The sequence below is a fragment of the Nerophis ophidion genome, linkage group LG28, assembly GCF_033978795.1.
Source record: "Nerophis ophidion isolate RoL-2023_Sa linkage group LG28, RoL_Noph_v1.0, whole genome shotgun sequence".
Taxonomy (NCBI): domain Eukaryota; kingdom Metazoa; phylum Chordata; class Actinopteri; order Syngnathiformes; family Syngnathidae; genus Nerophis; species Nerophis ophidion.
The window spans coordinates 30,256,850-30,274,993 of NC_084638.1; the positions used below are offsets into that span (position 1 = coordinate 30,256,850).

The 18,144-nt window shown below is 33.7% G+C and overlaps 1 protein-coding gene and 1 long non-coding RNA gene across 2 annotated transcripts; one reads left to right on the forward strand and one right to left on the reverse strand.

Annotated features, from left to right (window-relative positions):
* The first annotated feature begins 2,783 nt into the window (after positions 1-2,783).
* Positions 2,784-6,334, forward strand: LOC133545185 (uncharacterized). Its single transcript, XR_009804746.1, has 2 exons — positions 2,784-4,312; positions 4,344-6,334. It is a non-coding gene; the product is annotated as an uncharacterized LOC133545185 (long non-coding RNA).
* Positions 5,630-17,303, reverse strand: irf1b (interferon regulatory factor 1b). Its single transcript, XM_061890562.1, has 10 exons — positions 17,143-17,303; positions 16,523-16,613; positions 16,358-16,457; positions 14,612-14,779; positions 14,503-14,534; positions 12,212-12,338; positions 12,044-12,145; positions 11,916-11,929; positions 8,542-8,665; positions 5,630-5,939 (listed from the first exon to the last, which is right to left on the reverse strand). The coding sequence occupies exons 1-10, from the start codon at positions 17,259-17,261 to the stop codon at positions 5,803-5,805; spliced, it is 1,014 nt and encodes a 337-aa protein (XP_061746546.1). The 5' UTR covers positions 17,262-17,303; the 3' UTR covers positions 5,630-5,802.
* Positions 17,304-18,144: the final 841 nt, after the last annotated feature.

Sequence of the window (18,144 nt, forward strand, 5' to 3'; positions counted from 1 at the left end):
CAATGGTTTAAAACGTCAGTATCTGAACTCAATGGGTTGCAGGATGTTGTATGAACTCATCACGTCGTTTGAATTCTTAATTTAAGAAAAGATTAGAAATAAAGTGACATGCTAAATGGGAATGGGTACCAAATATCGTACTTTTCCACTGAAGGTGAGAGACCGACAAATTAAAAGTGTGTGGGGGCCGTTTTGGTCGTTTTTATTTTCTTCTTTTTTTCAAAGGAACCAGAAAATGCCATTTCTGTGTCTTCTTTTAGGCAAACAGTAAACTTTCTTACGGAATTTTTGGCGGTGCTTGTGTTTGGGAACCGTCCGTATTGTTTGCCAACAATATTGTCGTGCATCTGTAGGGTGGTGTGATGCAATCCGAAGCGATTGAGCAAGTTGTGTATTTTTGGAGGCTTCCCGTGAAATATATCAGTCATGACCGCGTTGTTGCCGGAGATGACTGGAGACCAAAAAAAAAAAAAACCACGGGGAGATGCCAGTTGCCTCACGTTGTTGTCACAAGACAAAAGAGGGAAAAAAAAGAGGTTGGCTACTTGTAACCTGTGTGGTTTCAGGATGTGGAAAGCACCGACTCGATTGCTCACCTGGTCCCTGAAGGCCTCACGCACTGTGTAAATAGGACTAGTAGTAATTGCACAGTAAATGCCAAATACACACAGTAGTCATGTTGTTTTCATTGTAAAGCCATCAAATTAAAGCTAATGAAGGAATTAGTCATTTGACATGGAATTATATTGTGTCTAAGTAACTTTTGTCGTATTGTATTGTATTTGTGTAAGGTATAAATTGCATGATGTAATTACTTTAAACTCTTCTCAGGTTTTAAACTTTTTCCATTTTATTTTGTGTGTTGTTTTCAAATGTACCTATTGCTATTATTACCAGTATTATTCTCTAAATGTTATGTTTTTATCCATTTACTGTATAAATGCATTATATGTTTATATACTGTCATAGTAAATATGAAAGTTATATAAATATAAACTACAAAACTACAAAACAAAACATGCAATTTGTCTAATAATGCATGTATTAATGTATCTATGTGAGTTCTACCAAAATCGGGTGCTTTTGTAAGGTTTGCAAATACAAACATTTGTATTTTACTCAATATGACAGTACAACTGTCACACTCCTTAAATAGGTTAGGTCGAGTAGATACATAGCAATATCTACTCTAAATGTCCATTACTGGTCCTGTAATGTATCATCATTTCGCCTTGCAGAGCGGAAAGCTTCTTCAAGTAGTTGTCCAGTTTGGGATTTAGTTCAGAAATCGCCATTTATGAATACTGTCATACTAAATATGAAAGTTATATAAATATAAACTCCAAAACTACAAAAAAAAACATGCAATTTGTCTAATAATGCATGTATTAATGTATCTATGTGAGTCCTACCAAAATCGGGTGCTTTTGTAAGGTTTGCAAATACAAACATTTGTATTTTACTCAATATGACAGTACAACTGTCACACTCCTTAAATAGGTTAGGTCGAGTAGATACATAGCAATATCTACTCTAAATGTCCATTACTGGTCCTGTAATGTATCATCATTTCGCCTTGCAGAGCGGAAAGCTTCTTCAAGTAGTTGTCCAGTTTGGGATTTAGTTCAGAAATCGCCATTTATGAATACTGTCATACTAAATATGAAAGTTATATAAATATAAACTCCAAAAACAGAAATGTAATTTGTGTAATGATGCTTGTATTAATGTATCTATGTGAGTTCTACCAAAACCGGGTGCTTTTGTAAGGTTTGCAAATACAACAATTAGTATTTTACTCAATATGACAGTATAACTGTCACACTCAATAAATGGGTTGGGTCGAGTAGATACATAGCAATATCTACTCTAATTGTTCATTACTGGTCCTCAAGTGTATCATCATTTCGCCTTGCAGAGCGTAAAGCTTCTCCAAGTAGTTATCCAGTTTGTGATTTAGTTTAGAAAGTGGCATTTATGAATGCATTATATGTTTATATACTCTCATACTAAATATGAAAGTTTTATAAATATAAACTCCAAAACCAAACATGCAATATGTCTAATAATGCCTGTATTCATGTATCCATTTGAGTTCCACCAAAATCGGGTGCTTTTGTAAGATTTGCAAAGACAAAAATGTGTGTTTTCCTCAATATGACGGTATAACTGTCACACTCAATAAATGGGTTTGGTCGAGTAGATTCATAGCAATATGTACTGTATTTGTCCATTACTGGTCCTCAAATGTATCACCATTTCGTTTTGCAGAGTGGAAAGCTTCTCCAAGTAGTTGTCCAGTTTGGGATTTAGTTCAGAAATCGCCACAGCAATCATGGCAACACTCGATCCAAATTTAGCAGATGCCCTCTTATCATAATTCCAAATAGGTTGATCACTTTCGATGTCCTCAACGAAAATGAATCGCCAGGCACATGATGCACCACTTTCTCCCACACGTCCATCTTATGCAGCCGCCAATGTTCCGTCAGGACGGACAGGTTCTCCTGAACTAAAAGGACGCACACTTGTATAGTTTGCACACGCTGTTTAGCGCCTGCTATTTGGATCTTAGTAGATCAGGCCCTAAGTTTTACATGAAGAGAACACTTTGCATCAGAAAATGTATGACAAATTCCAATTTTCAAGTGGAAATGGGTAACCAATTAAAAAACAATACAAAATATTCTGCCTCTCCTGTCCGACAGAGCGGCAGTTCCAACGGGAGCAGAACCGGTCCAGGTGATCATCCGGCAGGTGCAGCAGAAAAAAGGTAACAAAGTTGCTACATTATCGCTGAGTCGTGCACATACTTTTTTTTATTCCATTTCTTAAATTATTATTAGCATATATGTCAAATAAAACATGCACAAAAGATATTTTCAATATTATGGAAAATGCATGTATTAATATAAACTTTTTTATTATTATTATTTATACATCTTAAGCGCTTTTCGTTCCCTTTTTTATTCATACCCCGTACAAAGTTTTATTGGTTATATGTATTATTTTATTTTGAACATGCCTACAGGTTACATTGTGTTAACTCATATTTAAATGTAGTGTTACATTGTGTTACATCATCTTTAAATATAGGTTACAATGTGTTACATCATATTTACTGGTTGGTTTAAATTGTGTTACATCACATTTACAGGTTAGTTTAAATTGTGTTACATCATAATTACAGGTTAGTTTAAATTGTGTTACACCATATTTACTGGTTAGTTTAAATTGTGTTACATCGTATTTACAGGTTTAAATTGTGTTACATCATCGTTTAAATGTTAGGTTACATTGTGTTACATCATATTTACAGTTTAGTTTACTTTGTGTTACATCATATTAACAGGTTAGTTTAAATTGTGTTACATCATAATTACAGGATAGTTTAAATTATGTTACATCATATTTATCGGTTAGTTTAAATTGTGTCACATCATAATTACGGGATAGTTTAAATTGTGTTACATCATATTAACAGGTTTGTTTAAATTGTGTTACATCATATTTACAGGTTAGTTTAAATAAAGCACCCCTACATCTTTGGGTTCTTTTATGTTATTTAATTTCCATTGATGGCAATGTGGCTAATCCTATTTCAGATACACAAAACTATAAAATATACACAAAACAATAAAGCCACAGTAGTAGAATAAATGAACAACTGTTGTGTGTCTGTTCAGGGAATCATTTTCTGAGAAGTAAACTGTAACGTCTCGTTTTCCATTTTTGCAAAATGGTCAATCACTCTGGACATACATGGAAATATTACAGTAACTGTTATACAGTTGACCAGTGGTTCCCAACTGCTGGGTCGTGACATAAAAGTGGATTGTGTGTCATTTTCAGTGAGTCGCAGTCAGATGTGTGCAAGAAAAAGAAAAAAAGTTTAGGGAGAAAAAAATCAAATTGTGGCAACAAAACCAGATATTTTTAGCCATTTTTCTAGTGACTATTAGTGAGTATTTTAGCAAAAGGCAAAGCGACTAACAAGTTGGAGGAGGACTCAGGCCAGACATGGAAATATATTTTTAAAAAATCTAAATGGGGCAACAAAACCCGATATTTTCAGCCATCTTTCTGAAAACAAATAGAGAAATGTTACTATTTTTTCTGGAAACAAAACCAGATGCTTTAACTGTAGCCATTTTTCTGGTGACAAAACAAGATTATTTTAGTCAAAGTCACACAGATTAACAAGACAAGTCTACTGTGCTATTTTTCTGTGAAATAAACTTGAATGATTTAAAAAATTTGGCTCACATCATATTTACAGGTTAGTTTATATCATGTTACATCATATATACAGGTTAGTTTAAATTGTTACATCATATATACAGGTTAGTTTAAATTATGTTACATCATATTTACAGGTTAGTTTAAATCATGTTACATCATATATACAGGTTAGTTTAAATTGTGTTACATCATATATGCAGGTTAGTTTAAATTGTGTTACATCATATTTACAGGTTAGTTTAAATTGTGTTACATCATATTTACAGGTTAGTTTAAATTATGTTACATCATATTTACAGGTTAGTTTAAATCATGTTACATCATATTTACAGGTTAGTTTAAATTATGTTACATCATATTTACAGGTTAGTTTAAATTATGTTACATCATATTTACAGGTTAGTTTAAATCATGTTACATCATATTTACAGGTTAGTTTAAATCATGTTACATCATATATACAGGTTAGTTTAAATTGTGTTACATCATATATGCAGGTTAGTTTAAATTGTGTTACATCATATTTACAGGTTAGTTTAAATTGTGTTACATCATATTTACAGGATAGTTTAAATTGTGTTACATCATATTTACAGGTTAGTTTAAATTATGTTACATCATATTTACAGGTTAGTTTAAATTGTGTTACATCATACATACAGGTTAGTTTAAATTGTGTTACATCATATTTACAGGTTAGTTTAAATTGTGTTACATCATATTTACCGGTTAGTTTAAATTGTGTTACATCATATTTACCGGTTAGTTTAAATTGTGTTTTATCATATTTACGGGATAGTTTAAATTGTGTTACATCATCTTTAAATGTTAGGTTACATTGTGTTACATCATAATTACTGGTTAGTTTAAATGTTGTTATATCATATTTACAGGTTAGTTAAAATTTTGTTACATCATATATACAGGTTCGTTTAAATTGTGTTACATCATATTTAAATGTTTAATTTACTTTGTGTTCCATCATGATTACAAGTTAGTTTAAATTGTGTTGCATCATATATACTGGTTAGTTTAAATTGTGTTACATCATATTTACTGGATAATTTAAATTGTGTTACATCATATTTAAATTTTAGGTTACATTGTGTTACATCATATTTACTGGTTAGTTTAAATTGTGTTACATCATATTTACAGGTTAGTTTAAATTGTGTAACATCATATTCACAGTTTAGTTTAAATTGTGTTCCATCATAATTACTGGATAATTTAAATTGTGTTACATATTGTTTAAATTTTAGGTTACATTGTGTTACATCATATTTACTGGTTAGTCTAAATTGTGTTACGTCATATTTACTGGTTTGTTTCAATTGTGTTGTATCATATTTACTGGTTAATAATAATAAAACCGTACTCCTTCACATGTATTTGTTTTGTTTTTATTTTTAAAAAAATACACACATGTAAAAGACAACTATGTACAAATACATTCAGTAATATTACAAAAATTCACAAGTTCCAGCGATGACACTGCTTCGTTTTCCTGAGAGTGACGCACCAAAACATCTTGCCGACTCAACAATCCTGAAAGCGGTCTCAGGAAATCAGTACGTCGAAGCTCGTATCGTAGAAGGGATAGCCAAATTCGTCATTCATGGGCACGAATTCCGAGCTCAGCGTGGTGTACTGCAGGTCGTCTCCTTCGTCGACTGTTCGCACGGACTGGGCACTGTCTGAAGGAGAGAAAAAAAACCGCAAAAAACTATTATAACTCCACTCATGTGGGAAAATCTAAGCAATTAAATGAAATCAGAATGTTTTTTTGGGGGACACCTGTTGGCCACAATAATTATTTTCGTTAACTCCTGACGCTGTAAGTTGAATGATGCGGACACGTTTGTTACTGGACACTTTCTAATTTGTAGGTAATATGCAACAGTCATTATTTGATACTTGTTTATATTGACAAATGTGCTGTTTTATTGTTCGATGATGATTACGTATGTTTAGCTTGTGTGCTACTGTGTGCTTAGCTGTTGTGTAGCCGCTAGCATGTTTACCTCATGCAAATGACCGCGTAAGATGCGACTTGGTTATTATGACAAATACGTTGTTTTAGACTGCAATATTGTTCAATGAAAAGCGATGGATTTTTAATAAACACAATAATTTCTAACAATCACCAGGTGTTTACGTAATTATGAGCCTGCTGCAATGCCAGCAGCCCATATTATTATTGCTCATACTTCAACTTTTATTATTATACAAACCCCGTTTCCATATGAGTTGGAAAATTGTGTTAGATGTAAATATAAACGGAATACAATGATTTGCAAATCATTTTCAACCCATATTCAATTAAATGCACTACAAAGACATGATATATAATGTTCAAACTCATAAACTTTATTTTTTTTTTTGCAAATAATAATTTACTTGGAATTTCATGGCTGCAACACGTGTCAAAGTAGTTGGGAAAGGGCATGTTCACCACTGTGTTACATCACCTTTTATTTTAACAACACTCCATAAACATTTGGGAACTGAGGAAACTAATTGTTGAAGCTTTAAAAGTGGAATTCTTTCCCATTCTTGTTTTATGTAGAGCTTCAGTCGTTCAAAAGACCGGGGTCTCCGCTGTCGTATTTTACGCTTCATAATGCGACACACATTTTCGATGGGAGACAGGTCTGGACTGCAGGCGGGCCAGGAAAGTACCCGCACTCTTTTTTTTACGAAGCCATGATGTTGTAACATGTGCTGAATGTGGCTTGGCATTGTCTTGCTGAAATAAGGAGGGGCGTCCATGAAAAAGATGGCGCTTAGATGGCAGCTTATGTTGTTCCAAAACCTGTATGTACCTTTTAGCATTAATGGTGCCTTCACAGATGTGTAAGTTACCCATTCCTTGGGCACTAATGCACCCCCATACCATCACAGATGCTGGCTTTTGAACTTTGCGTCGACAACAGTCTGGATGGTTCGCTTCCCCTTTGGTCCGGATGACACGATATTGAATATTTCCAAAAACAATTTGAAATGTGGATTAATCAGACTACAGAACACTTTTCTACTTTGCATCAGTCCATCTTAGATGATCTCGGGCCCAGAGAAGCCAGCGGCGTTTCTGGATGTTGTTGATAAATGGCTTTCGCTTCGCATAGTAGAGCTTTAACTTGCACTTACAGATGTAGCAACCAACTGTATTTAGTGACAGTGGTTTTCTGAAGTGTTCCTGAGCCCATGCGGTGATATCCTTTAGAGATTGATGTCGGTTTTTGACACGGTGCCGTCTGTGGGATTGAAGGTCACGGTCATTCAATGTTGGTTTCCGGCCATGCCGCTTACATGGAGTGATTTCTCCAGATTCTCTGAACCTTTTGATGATATTATGGAGCGTAGATGTTGAAATCCCTAAATTTCTTGCAATTGCACTTTGAGAAAGGTTGTTCTTAAACAGTTTGACTATTTGCTCACGCAGTTGTGGACAAAGGGGTGTACCTCGCCCCATCCTTTCTTTTAAAAGACTGAGCATTTTTTGGGAAGCTGTTTTTATACCCAATCATGGCACCCACCTGTTCCCAATTAGCCTGCACACCTGTGGGATGTTCCAAATAAGTGTTTGATGAGCATTCCTCAACTTTATCAGTATGTATTGCCACCTTTCCCAACTTCTTTGTCACGTGTTGCCGGCATCAAATTCTAAAGTTAATGATTAGTTGCAAAAAAAAAAAAAAAATGTTTATCAGTTTGAACATCAAATATGTTGTCTTTGTAGCATATTCAACTGAATATGGGTTGAAAATGATTTGCAAATCATTTTATTCCGTTTATATTTACATCTAACACAATTTCCCAACTCAAATGGAAACGGGGTTTGTAGTTATTCTTTAAACCAGTACATTAATCAGTGTAGTGACAAACGGCTAGATTGTACTTTTATGTATGCAAAGTGAGAGTATTTAAGTTTCTCCCTTTCCCACTCCTTTTTGTGTATGAAAAACCTCATCATGATGAATGGTTTTCATTAGTTTCTACATCAGTTTGTCACTATGTTTATTTATATTATTATTTATTCTGTTTTCGACATGTCCGGAATAAACTACTATAGTTTTTTTTTTTTTTTTTTTTTTAAAGAATGTATTCATCAATCCAACAAAACAATACACAGCAATACCATAACAATGCAATCTACTACAGTTTGAATGACGTACACTCTAGCTTGTGTGCTGTTGTGTGCTGAGCCGTTGTGTAGCTGTTAGCAGCCTAAGGCGTTTCCCTTTTGGAAATGACTCAAGTAAAATAGCTGTAGACCTGGGGGGCCACTTGGCTTACCTGAGTAAGCGTCACTGCCCTGGCTCCCCGGGCTGGTCCTCGCCTCATTGCTCAGGAAGCCCCAAATGTCTAAACTGTTCATGGCGGCGATGTTTTGCCCGTCTCTCTCCAGTTGTTGGCAAATCTGAAGGAGTGACACGGCAGTTTAGTTTTTGTCTTTTGTCAATCAAACTGATGGTTTAGGCCAGGGGGTGTCCAAACTGCAGCCCGGGGGCCGTTTGCGGCCTGCAGCTAACTTAACACTCTAAAAATACTAATGAAAATACAACACAATATTAAAAGTGAAATACATTTAAAATTGTCGCTACTCAAAAAATAAAGAATCAAAATCAATGTTGTTATGAATTATTTGAACTATTTACTTCACATTAAAAATTCCACTTTGGGGGAAATATTGCATATTTTGTGTGTTTGCCATATAAAAAACAATGTTTTCGTTGACAAAAAGGGCAAACAACAAACAACATATAGATCTGAAATGTATCTGAAGACTTAAGTATTAATAGTTTACAAAACATCTATGACTTATATTTAACACTTTTATAAGTGGCACCCTTTTGGATTTTTGTCTTTAAGCTGTCATTGTAAAAAAAAAAAAAAAAAAAAAAAAATTATAATAATGAATCAAAATCTAATTATTGACCTATTCAAGGCTAAAAATGTTTTCTTTGATAAAAAAAAAAAGGCATAAAATGAACATTTTGAAAAACTAGTATAAAACTTGACGTATGGATCTGAAATTGACCTAAAGACTTAAGGGTGGATAGTTATATAAAAATGTATGACTTATATTTAACATTTTTATAAGCAGGACCATTTTGGATTTTTGTCTTTTAGCTGTCCTTGTAAAAAAAAAAGAAAAAAAAATGAATACAAAATTGAATTATTGACCTATTCAAGGCTCAAATTACTCCACATCCAATATTCCACTTTGAAATATTTTAGGGAGAAAATATTGCATATTTTGTGTGTTTACCATACAAAAACAAAATATTATTTGGCAAAAAGAGAAAAAAAACATATTTAATAAAAGATTGAAAAAAAAGTGGATTAAAAGGGCAAACAGGTAAAATATAACAATAAAAAGTTGCAATGTTGACTCTACTAACACAAATTTTCTATGTTTAAATTTGTCATTACCTAAAAAAAAATCTAAATCAATGTTGTTATGAATTATTTGACCTATTTAAAGCTCCATTTAATTCAAATTAAAAATTCCCCTTTTTGGGGGAAAAATTTCATATTTTGTGTGTTTGCCATATAATAATGTTTTTTTTTTTCATAAAAAAGGCATAAAAAAACATTTTTAAAAAGTATGGATCTGAAATTGATCTAAAGACTTAAGATTTGATAATTATGTAAAAATGTATGACTTATATTTCACACTTTTATAAGTGGCACCCTTTTGGATTTTTGGCTTTAAGCTGTCATTGTTAAAAAAAAAAAAAAAAAATTATAATAATGAATCAAAATCTAATTATTGACCTATTCAAGGCCCCGATTACTCCACATCCAATATTCCACTTTGAAATATTTTAGGGAGAAAACATTGCATATTTTGTGTGTTTACCAGACAAAAAATGGATATTATTATTTATTTATTTATTACTAACACAAATCTGCCATGTTTAAATGTGTCATTACTCAAAAAAAAAATAAAGAATCAAAATCAATGTTGTTATGAATTATTTGACCTATTTAAAGCTCCATTTAATTCACAATATAAATTCCACTTTTTGGGTAAAAAATTGCATATTTTGTGTGTTTACCATGTAATAATGTTTTTTTTTTTGATTAAAAAAAAGGCATAAAATAAACATTTTAAAAAACTAATATAAAATTGACGCATGGATCTGAAATTGACCTAAAGACTTAAGGGTTGATATTTATATAAAAATGTATGACTTATATTTAACACTTTTATAAGCCGGACCCTTTTGGATTGTTGTCTTTTAGCTGTCATTGTTAAAAAAAAAAAAAAAAGAATAAAAAATTGAATTATTGACCTATTCAAGGCTCTGATTACTTCACATCCAATATTCCACTTTGAAATATTTTAGGTAGAAAATATTGAATATTTTGTGTGTTTACCATACAAAAACTAAATATTATTTGACAAAAACAGAAAGAAAAAAATATTCAATAAAAAAAAAAAAGTGAATTAAAAGAGCAAACAGGTGAAATGTAACAATAACAAGTTGCAATGTTGACTCCACTAACACAAATCTGCCGTGTTTAAATTTCTCATTACTCAAAAAAACAAAAACAAAAAAAATCAATGTTGCTCTGAATTATTTGACCTATTTGAAGCTCCATTTACTTCACATTAAAAATTCCACTTTTGGGGGAAAAAATTGCATATTTTGTGGATTTGCCATATAAAAATGTTTTCTTTGACAAAAAAGGCATGAAATAAAACATTTTTAAAATTGCATTGTATTTGTATGAAATAATACAATACAGTATTTGTATTAATTGTATTTGTATTAATTATTTATACGTTTTTTTATTTTTTGGCAGGTATTGAATTGTATTCCTATTAATTAACTGATACAATACAGTATTTGTATTGCATTATTATTTATTATATAAATGTATTATTATTTATTATTTAGATGTAATTTATATATTTATTATTATTTATGTTATTTTTATTTTTCTATTTATTAAATATAAAACCAATTACATTAGGATTTGTACAATTTCAGAATGTGCTTGTTCTATTTTTAAACAAATAAAACAATCTTCGAGGTTGTCTTTATTTTTAAGTTATCGTGCCGTGATTTTACTAGTCGGGCCCACTTGGGAGTAGATTTTTTTTCCACGTGGCCCCTGATCTAAAATGAGTTTGACACCTCTGATCTAGAACCTCAAGGGTTGAAAGTGGAATAACAAATATTTTATTTTTAATTTTTTTTTTTTGGAGGGGGGGGGGGGGTGTATTGCACACTTTGTGGTTTTGCCATTAAAAAACAGGGTTGTCTAACAAAAAAAAGTTATAAAACAATAAATACATTTAAAAATATATATGTTTAACTTTATATCTACAGGTAAATCTGAAGTTGATTTAGGAATTCAATGTTAAAAAAATTTAAATTTTATTAAATTAAAATAAAAGAGAAATTCACTGTAAAAGTTGAATTAAAAACAAATTCACTTTTTTTTTTTTCCATTTTTATAACTGAGACCCTTCTGGGTCCCCAAACCAAATTTGAGGGGAGCCATAAAGGTCAATTGAAAATCTATATATTGTATTGCTTTTGAAAATATCAAAACAGGTTTGTTTTTTGGGGGTTTTTTTTCAGTGTGCGGCCCTCGGTGGAAAAAGTTTGGACACCCCTGATTTGGAGCAACAATGAGGCGGCCATGCTCACCTCTGCGACGTACTCTGGATGTCCGTGGAAGGTGGCGGAGGCGGAGGAGAGAGAAAGAAGACATGGTGAGTATTTGTGTTCTTCTCGCCATTTGGCGTCACGCTAGCGTGCTGGCGGGCTCTCCTCACCGGGACTGTGTTCTGGTGAAATCTGGAACTGTTGGATGAAATTGTTCCCCAGTCGGTCCTCCGCCATCTCGCCAGGAAACGGCAAGTACGACATGTTTGTGTCTGAGAGGGTAAGAGTTAGAAACCCGGATGGATGCGTTTGTTTTTTTCATTGTGGTCCTGCCTCACCTTGAATCCCCACGTCCACCGTGCTGTCCACCACGTTGTCCTGGGCCAGTGGGATGTCCCACGGCTGCGACGACTCTGGCGGCGACTGCGTATCGCTGCCGTCCGTCTCCTCCTCCGCCATCTTGATCTGAGGGACGCCACAGGTGGTTAGATTTGGACCGTCCAGTGTCCAGGGAGCTAGCGAAGTAAATGTCCGCGTGTGTAAAACTCAACGAGTGCAATGGATATGATGGGTAATTAGGGCTGTGAATCGATTCGATTTGATCTGAATCCTGGTTAGCAATTTGATTCAGAAGTTAATTCTCGATTCACACCAACTCTCGCAATGTATTATTTATATATATGTATATATATGTATACGTATATATATATGTATATATATATATATATATATATGTATATATATATGTATGTTTGTGTATGTATATATATATACCTACATACATATGTGTGTGTATATACATGTATACACACACTATATATATAAATATATATATATAAATGTATTCTATAATATATATATATATATGTATATATATATGTATGTGTGTATGTATATATATATATACCTACATACATATGTGTGTGTATATACATGTATACACACACTATATATATATAAATATATAAATATATATATATAAATGTATTCTATAATATATATATATACATACATCTACATATATATATATCTACATACACGTGTTGTGTGTGTGTGTGTGTGTGTGTGTGAATATATATATACATATACGTGTGTATATATATATATATATATATATACATACCTACATATGTGTGTATATACATATATACTAACACTCTATATATATATATATATATATATAAATGTATTCTATAATATATATATATACATCTACATATATATGTGTGTATGCATATATATGTGTGTGTATGTATATATATATATATATATATATGTGTGTGTGTGTATATATACATATGTATATCAATATATATATATACATAATATACATATATATATATGTATATATATATATATGTGTGTGTGTGTATATATACATATGTATATCAATATATATATATATATATATATATACATAAGTGTATATATATGTATTTTTGGCCTGTATTTTATCTATATTTATATATATATATATATATATATATATATATATATATATATATATATATATATATATGTGCGTGTGTGTGTATACATAAATCTAAATTTTTTTAAACTAATTTGGTTCAAGTTAGAGTCTAAAAGTATAAAAAATGCTTTATATTAGATTACATTTTGTGGATTTGCCATATAAAAATGTTTGCTTTGACAAAAAAGGCATAAAATAAACATTTTAAAAAACTAATATAACATTGACGCATGGATTTGAAATTTATCTAAGGACTTAAGGGTTGATATTTATATAGAAATGTATGACTTATGTTTAGTACTTTTATAAGTGGGACCCTTTTGAAATTTTTGTCTTTCAGCTGTCATTGTTATAAAAAAAAAATTTAATAAAAATTTGAATTATTGACCTTTTCAAGGCTCTGATTACTTCACATCCAATATTCCATTTTGAAATATTTTGGGGATAAATATTGCATTTTTTGTGTGCCTGTATTTTTTATTTATATGTATATATATATATATATATATATATATATATATATATATATATATATATATATATATATATATATATATATATATATATATATATATATATATATATATATACATATATATATATATGTATATATATATATATATATGTAAACATAAATAAATAAATATTTAAACTAATTTGGTTCAAGTTTGAGTCAAAAAGTATAAAAAAATGTTTACATTAGATTACATTGCATTATGGCCCTATTCGTCGCGGTTAACCTGACACGTGAAACGTGACAAGTTGGGGGAGTACATTATCCACTTTAGCCGCCAGTCGAAATATCATAAAATGTGTTTTGGGACAATTCCAACTTTGACCACAGCGTTAGTTGCTATGTCGAGTGCCACTTTCCATCGTTTTTAGTAGACTGCATTGCAAAATGATTACCCCAACCCCCTATGAATCCCTTCACTACTTCACATAATTCGATTATGAACAATATTCATGTTGACGGAGGCCTCACGATACAACTGTGCTTAGGGCCCCATGTTTGCTTAGCTTCACTATTGTGCAAATCGGACATTTTTTCCAGAAGCAAAGACAAAAGTAGCTATTGTTGATTAGTAAACGTGTGTGTCTGCGTCGAGGTTATCTCGACTGTAATCTTTTGAGTCGTAAATCAACAAGAATGTTCACCTGCTTCCTGGACTTCACTCTGCTCCGCTTCTCTGTCGAAGGAAAAGTCAAACATGTCAAAGGCTGTGCTGGAGACAATTAAAAGACCATCAAGCTGTCAATCACTCACCTCTCTGCTTCTTAGCAACAGGCAGCATGCGGAAGACGCGCGTGGCCGACTGTCCCTTGTGGACGCTCCTGTCCTTCACCTCCTGGATGTCCAGCAGCGAGTTCATGGCGCAGCGAAAGTTGGCCTTCCACGTTTTGGCGTCGCGGGAGCCGTCCTCTTTGTATTTCCCTGCGCAAGTTTGCTTAGGTCAGCTTTTACTCTGCGAATGTTTGAGTGTGTGTGTTCTTATATTTGGACCCTTCTTGAGACATCAACGAGGTAAAGTACCTTCCATTTGAGCAAGTTAGGACCGAAATCATGATCCCAATATGGAAAACAATTGCATCTAATAGAGAGCCAAATACTAGCATCCGTGAACATTGCTCCAAAGTCAGGATTTTTTCCTTGATTTAATGGGCATACAAAAGTAAACATTGACAGGTGCAAAGGCAGCAATATATGATAAAACAAGACGGCAGCTAAAGAAGGACTTCCCTATTCACCCCCCATTAACAGTTAGCTTCTACAGCTGGGTTGCCCAAAGTGCGGCACAGAGGCCCTATGTGGTCCGTGACTGCTTTGTCATCGGCCTTAAGCATATTACAAAAAAAACAAAATAATACAGATCCCATTTGCACTCCTAGTGGTGAAATCTATCATAATGAGGGTGGTCCCAAAAAGGAGGGATTTTTCCAAATTGACTGTCTATTTCAAAAGTGCTAACCCATTTGGGCAACATATGAAATAACAGGTGTGTGTAAAAATTTGAAGTGCTCCCCCTCTGGTCAACATAGGAAATAACAAGTGTGTGTGTGTGTGTGTGTGTGTGTGTGTGTGTGTGTGTGTGTGTGTGTGTTCTCTTGTATTTTTACCTTTCTTGAGACATCAACAAGGAAAAGTACCTTCTGTATGAACCGGTGAACAAGTTAGGACCAAAATCATGGTCCCAATACGGAAAGCCATTGCATCTAATAGAGAGCCAAATACCGGAGTCCGTGAACATTGCTCCAAAGTCAGGATTTTTTTTTTTGTTGATTATAATTAACTAAAAGCGTAACTTTTTTACAATTGCATAGTGTGTATATATTATTAATTATCCATCCATTTTCTACCGCTTATTCCCTTTCGGGGTCGCGGGGGGCGCTGGCGCCTATCTCAGCTACAATCGGGCGGAAGGCAGGGTACACCCTGGACAAGTCGCCACCTCATCGCTAATTATGTAAATACAAATCTTTATATATATCTAGAAAGGCTGGTCCTAAAGAGGTAGGCATTATTCGGATGTCTCAAGAGGGTAGAAAATACAAGAATGTGTGTGTTGTGTGTGTAGTGTGTGTAGTGTGTGTGTGTGTTCTCTTGTACAATTACCCTTCTTGAGACATCAACAAGGAAAAGTACCTTCTGTATGAACACCGGTGAACAAGTTAGGACCAAAATCATGGTCCCAATACGGAAAGCCATTGCATCTAATAGAGAGCCAAAAACTAGAGTCCGTGAACATTGCTCCAAAGTCAGGATTTTTTTTTTTTTTTGTTGATTATAATGAACTTTTTTATAATTGCATAGTGTGTATGTATTATTAATTTTGTAAATACAAATCTTTATAAATCTAGAATGGCTGGTCCTAAAGAGGTAGGCATTATTCAGATGTCTCAAGAAGGTAGAAAATACAAGAATGTGTGTGAGTGTGTTGTGTGTGTGTGTGTGTGTGTGTGTGTGTGTGTGTGTGTGTGTGTGTAGTGTGTGTAGGCGCGCGCAAGAGCTTACCTGTGTGAATGGCCCACTCTTTGAAGAGACAAGCGTCCTTGTCCAGATCCCATCCATGTCGAGCCGCATGCTTCCACGGGATGGAGAACATGGTCTTCTCCTAGAACGCCGTTTAGGGTTTAGTTTAGTTTCTCTCCAGGGGTGGCTCGTCCTTCAGTCTCTCACCTTGTCCAGCCAAGTCAGACCAGGGATTTTGTTGGAGTTGATCACCATCTCCAACCACGGCCTCATCTTCATCCTGTCGACTGGCATGGCGCTAGTTAAAAATAAAAAATATAAATACAGATAAGCGACATGTGTGAAACATCAAGCAGATAAAAATTCGAGAGTTCCCTCCGCCCACGCTTGTGGATTTATTGCCCACACTTGTCTGCGCGGGAGGGCGCAAAGAGGTCACGGCATGCACGCGTGCGAGCAGGAAATGCTCCCCCGGAGGAGGCAGCGCGTAATTACAAGTGCCATGGCGGCTGTTTAACTGTGGACGATGAATGAAAAATGTTTTAAAAATAATTACTTAAATACGTCATCGATGAATTAAACTTGGGAGTGAATAAATGCATGTGTTAATTAATATAAAATATATATTTAATTATTTCACAATTTTGTGAACTGTATTTTTCATTATAAAAACATGTTTTAAAAGTGTGCACACATGTAAAAAGTTTAAAATATATATAATTTAGGAAAAAACTATTTAAGCATGCAACAACGCCTTTTATCATTCAAATAAATAAAAACTTGTAAATAATAAAAAGAAAAATAGGAGACGTAAAATGGCCACTTACAAGTGTCTGATCCTTTCAAAATAAAAGACAAGATATTCCCAGCGATATTTCCCCCACGTCTTCTTATCCGTCGTCGTCGACGTCTTCTTCTTATTCTTCGTCTCTTGCAAGGCGAGCATGAAGTGAAGAGTCTGCGAGCCGCGCTCTTTTTATAAAAAAAAAAAAAAAAAAAAAGAAAAGAAAAAAACTACGCCGAAAGGGAAATCCCCGCCCAGCACGCATGCGCAATGCACTCGCCCATCAGCCGACTGCGCTGGCTGTTTCTGATAAATCACGTGGTTTCGGGAGACGCGGAAGTTGGCGGCCTTGTTTACCACTGATCCCACATTTTAAACATGTGCAGAAAAAAAAAATATTTTCGACGACCTTTGTACTCATGTGCACCAAATTAAAACTACTAATGTCGGTTAAATGTTTAAAAAAAATATTACTGAAATACGGCAGTGCATGTGAACATTTAAAAAAAAACTATTATAAACATCTCTTGAAAAAGTTAAGGAACAACGAAAAAATTGGACAAATTACTTGTGTTATTTATTTGTTTTTATGAACATAAACATGTATTTGTTACACTTGTATTTACAAGAGGTATTGGGGTTGGGGGGAAAAATGGGGCTCATTTGTAAGTGACCATTTTGTAATAAGTTTACTAGAAACGTCAGCATTTAGTATAAGGAAGTCTTGATGATCACACCCACGCATGTGTGTGTGTGTGTCCTCCCTCCGCCCACCAGATACCGAAGTTCACCCACTGCATGCCAACCATCCTTCACTGTAAGTCGGCGCCTTCTTGGAAATGCTGCGGTGATTAAAGTGGCCACCGGGGGCGCTGTGCTATCGCTTAAGGAGCGACGGCCGGCCAGGTGACGTCACCAGCGCAACGGTGAGTACTGTATGGCAGCGGTCCCCAACCACCGGGCCGCAGACCGGTACCGGGCCACAGAATAATTTTTTTTATCATTATAATTTTTTTTTTTATTAAAAAAAAAATAGATATATACA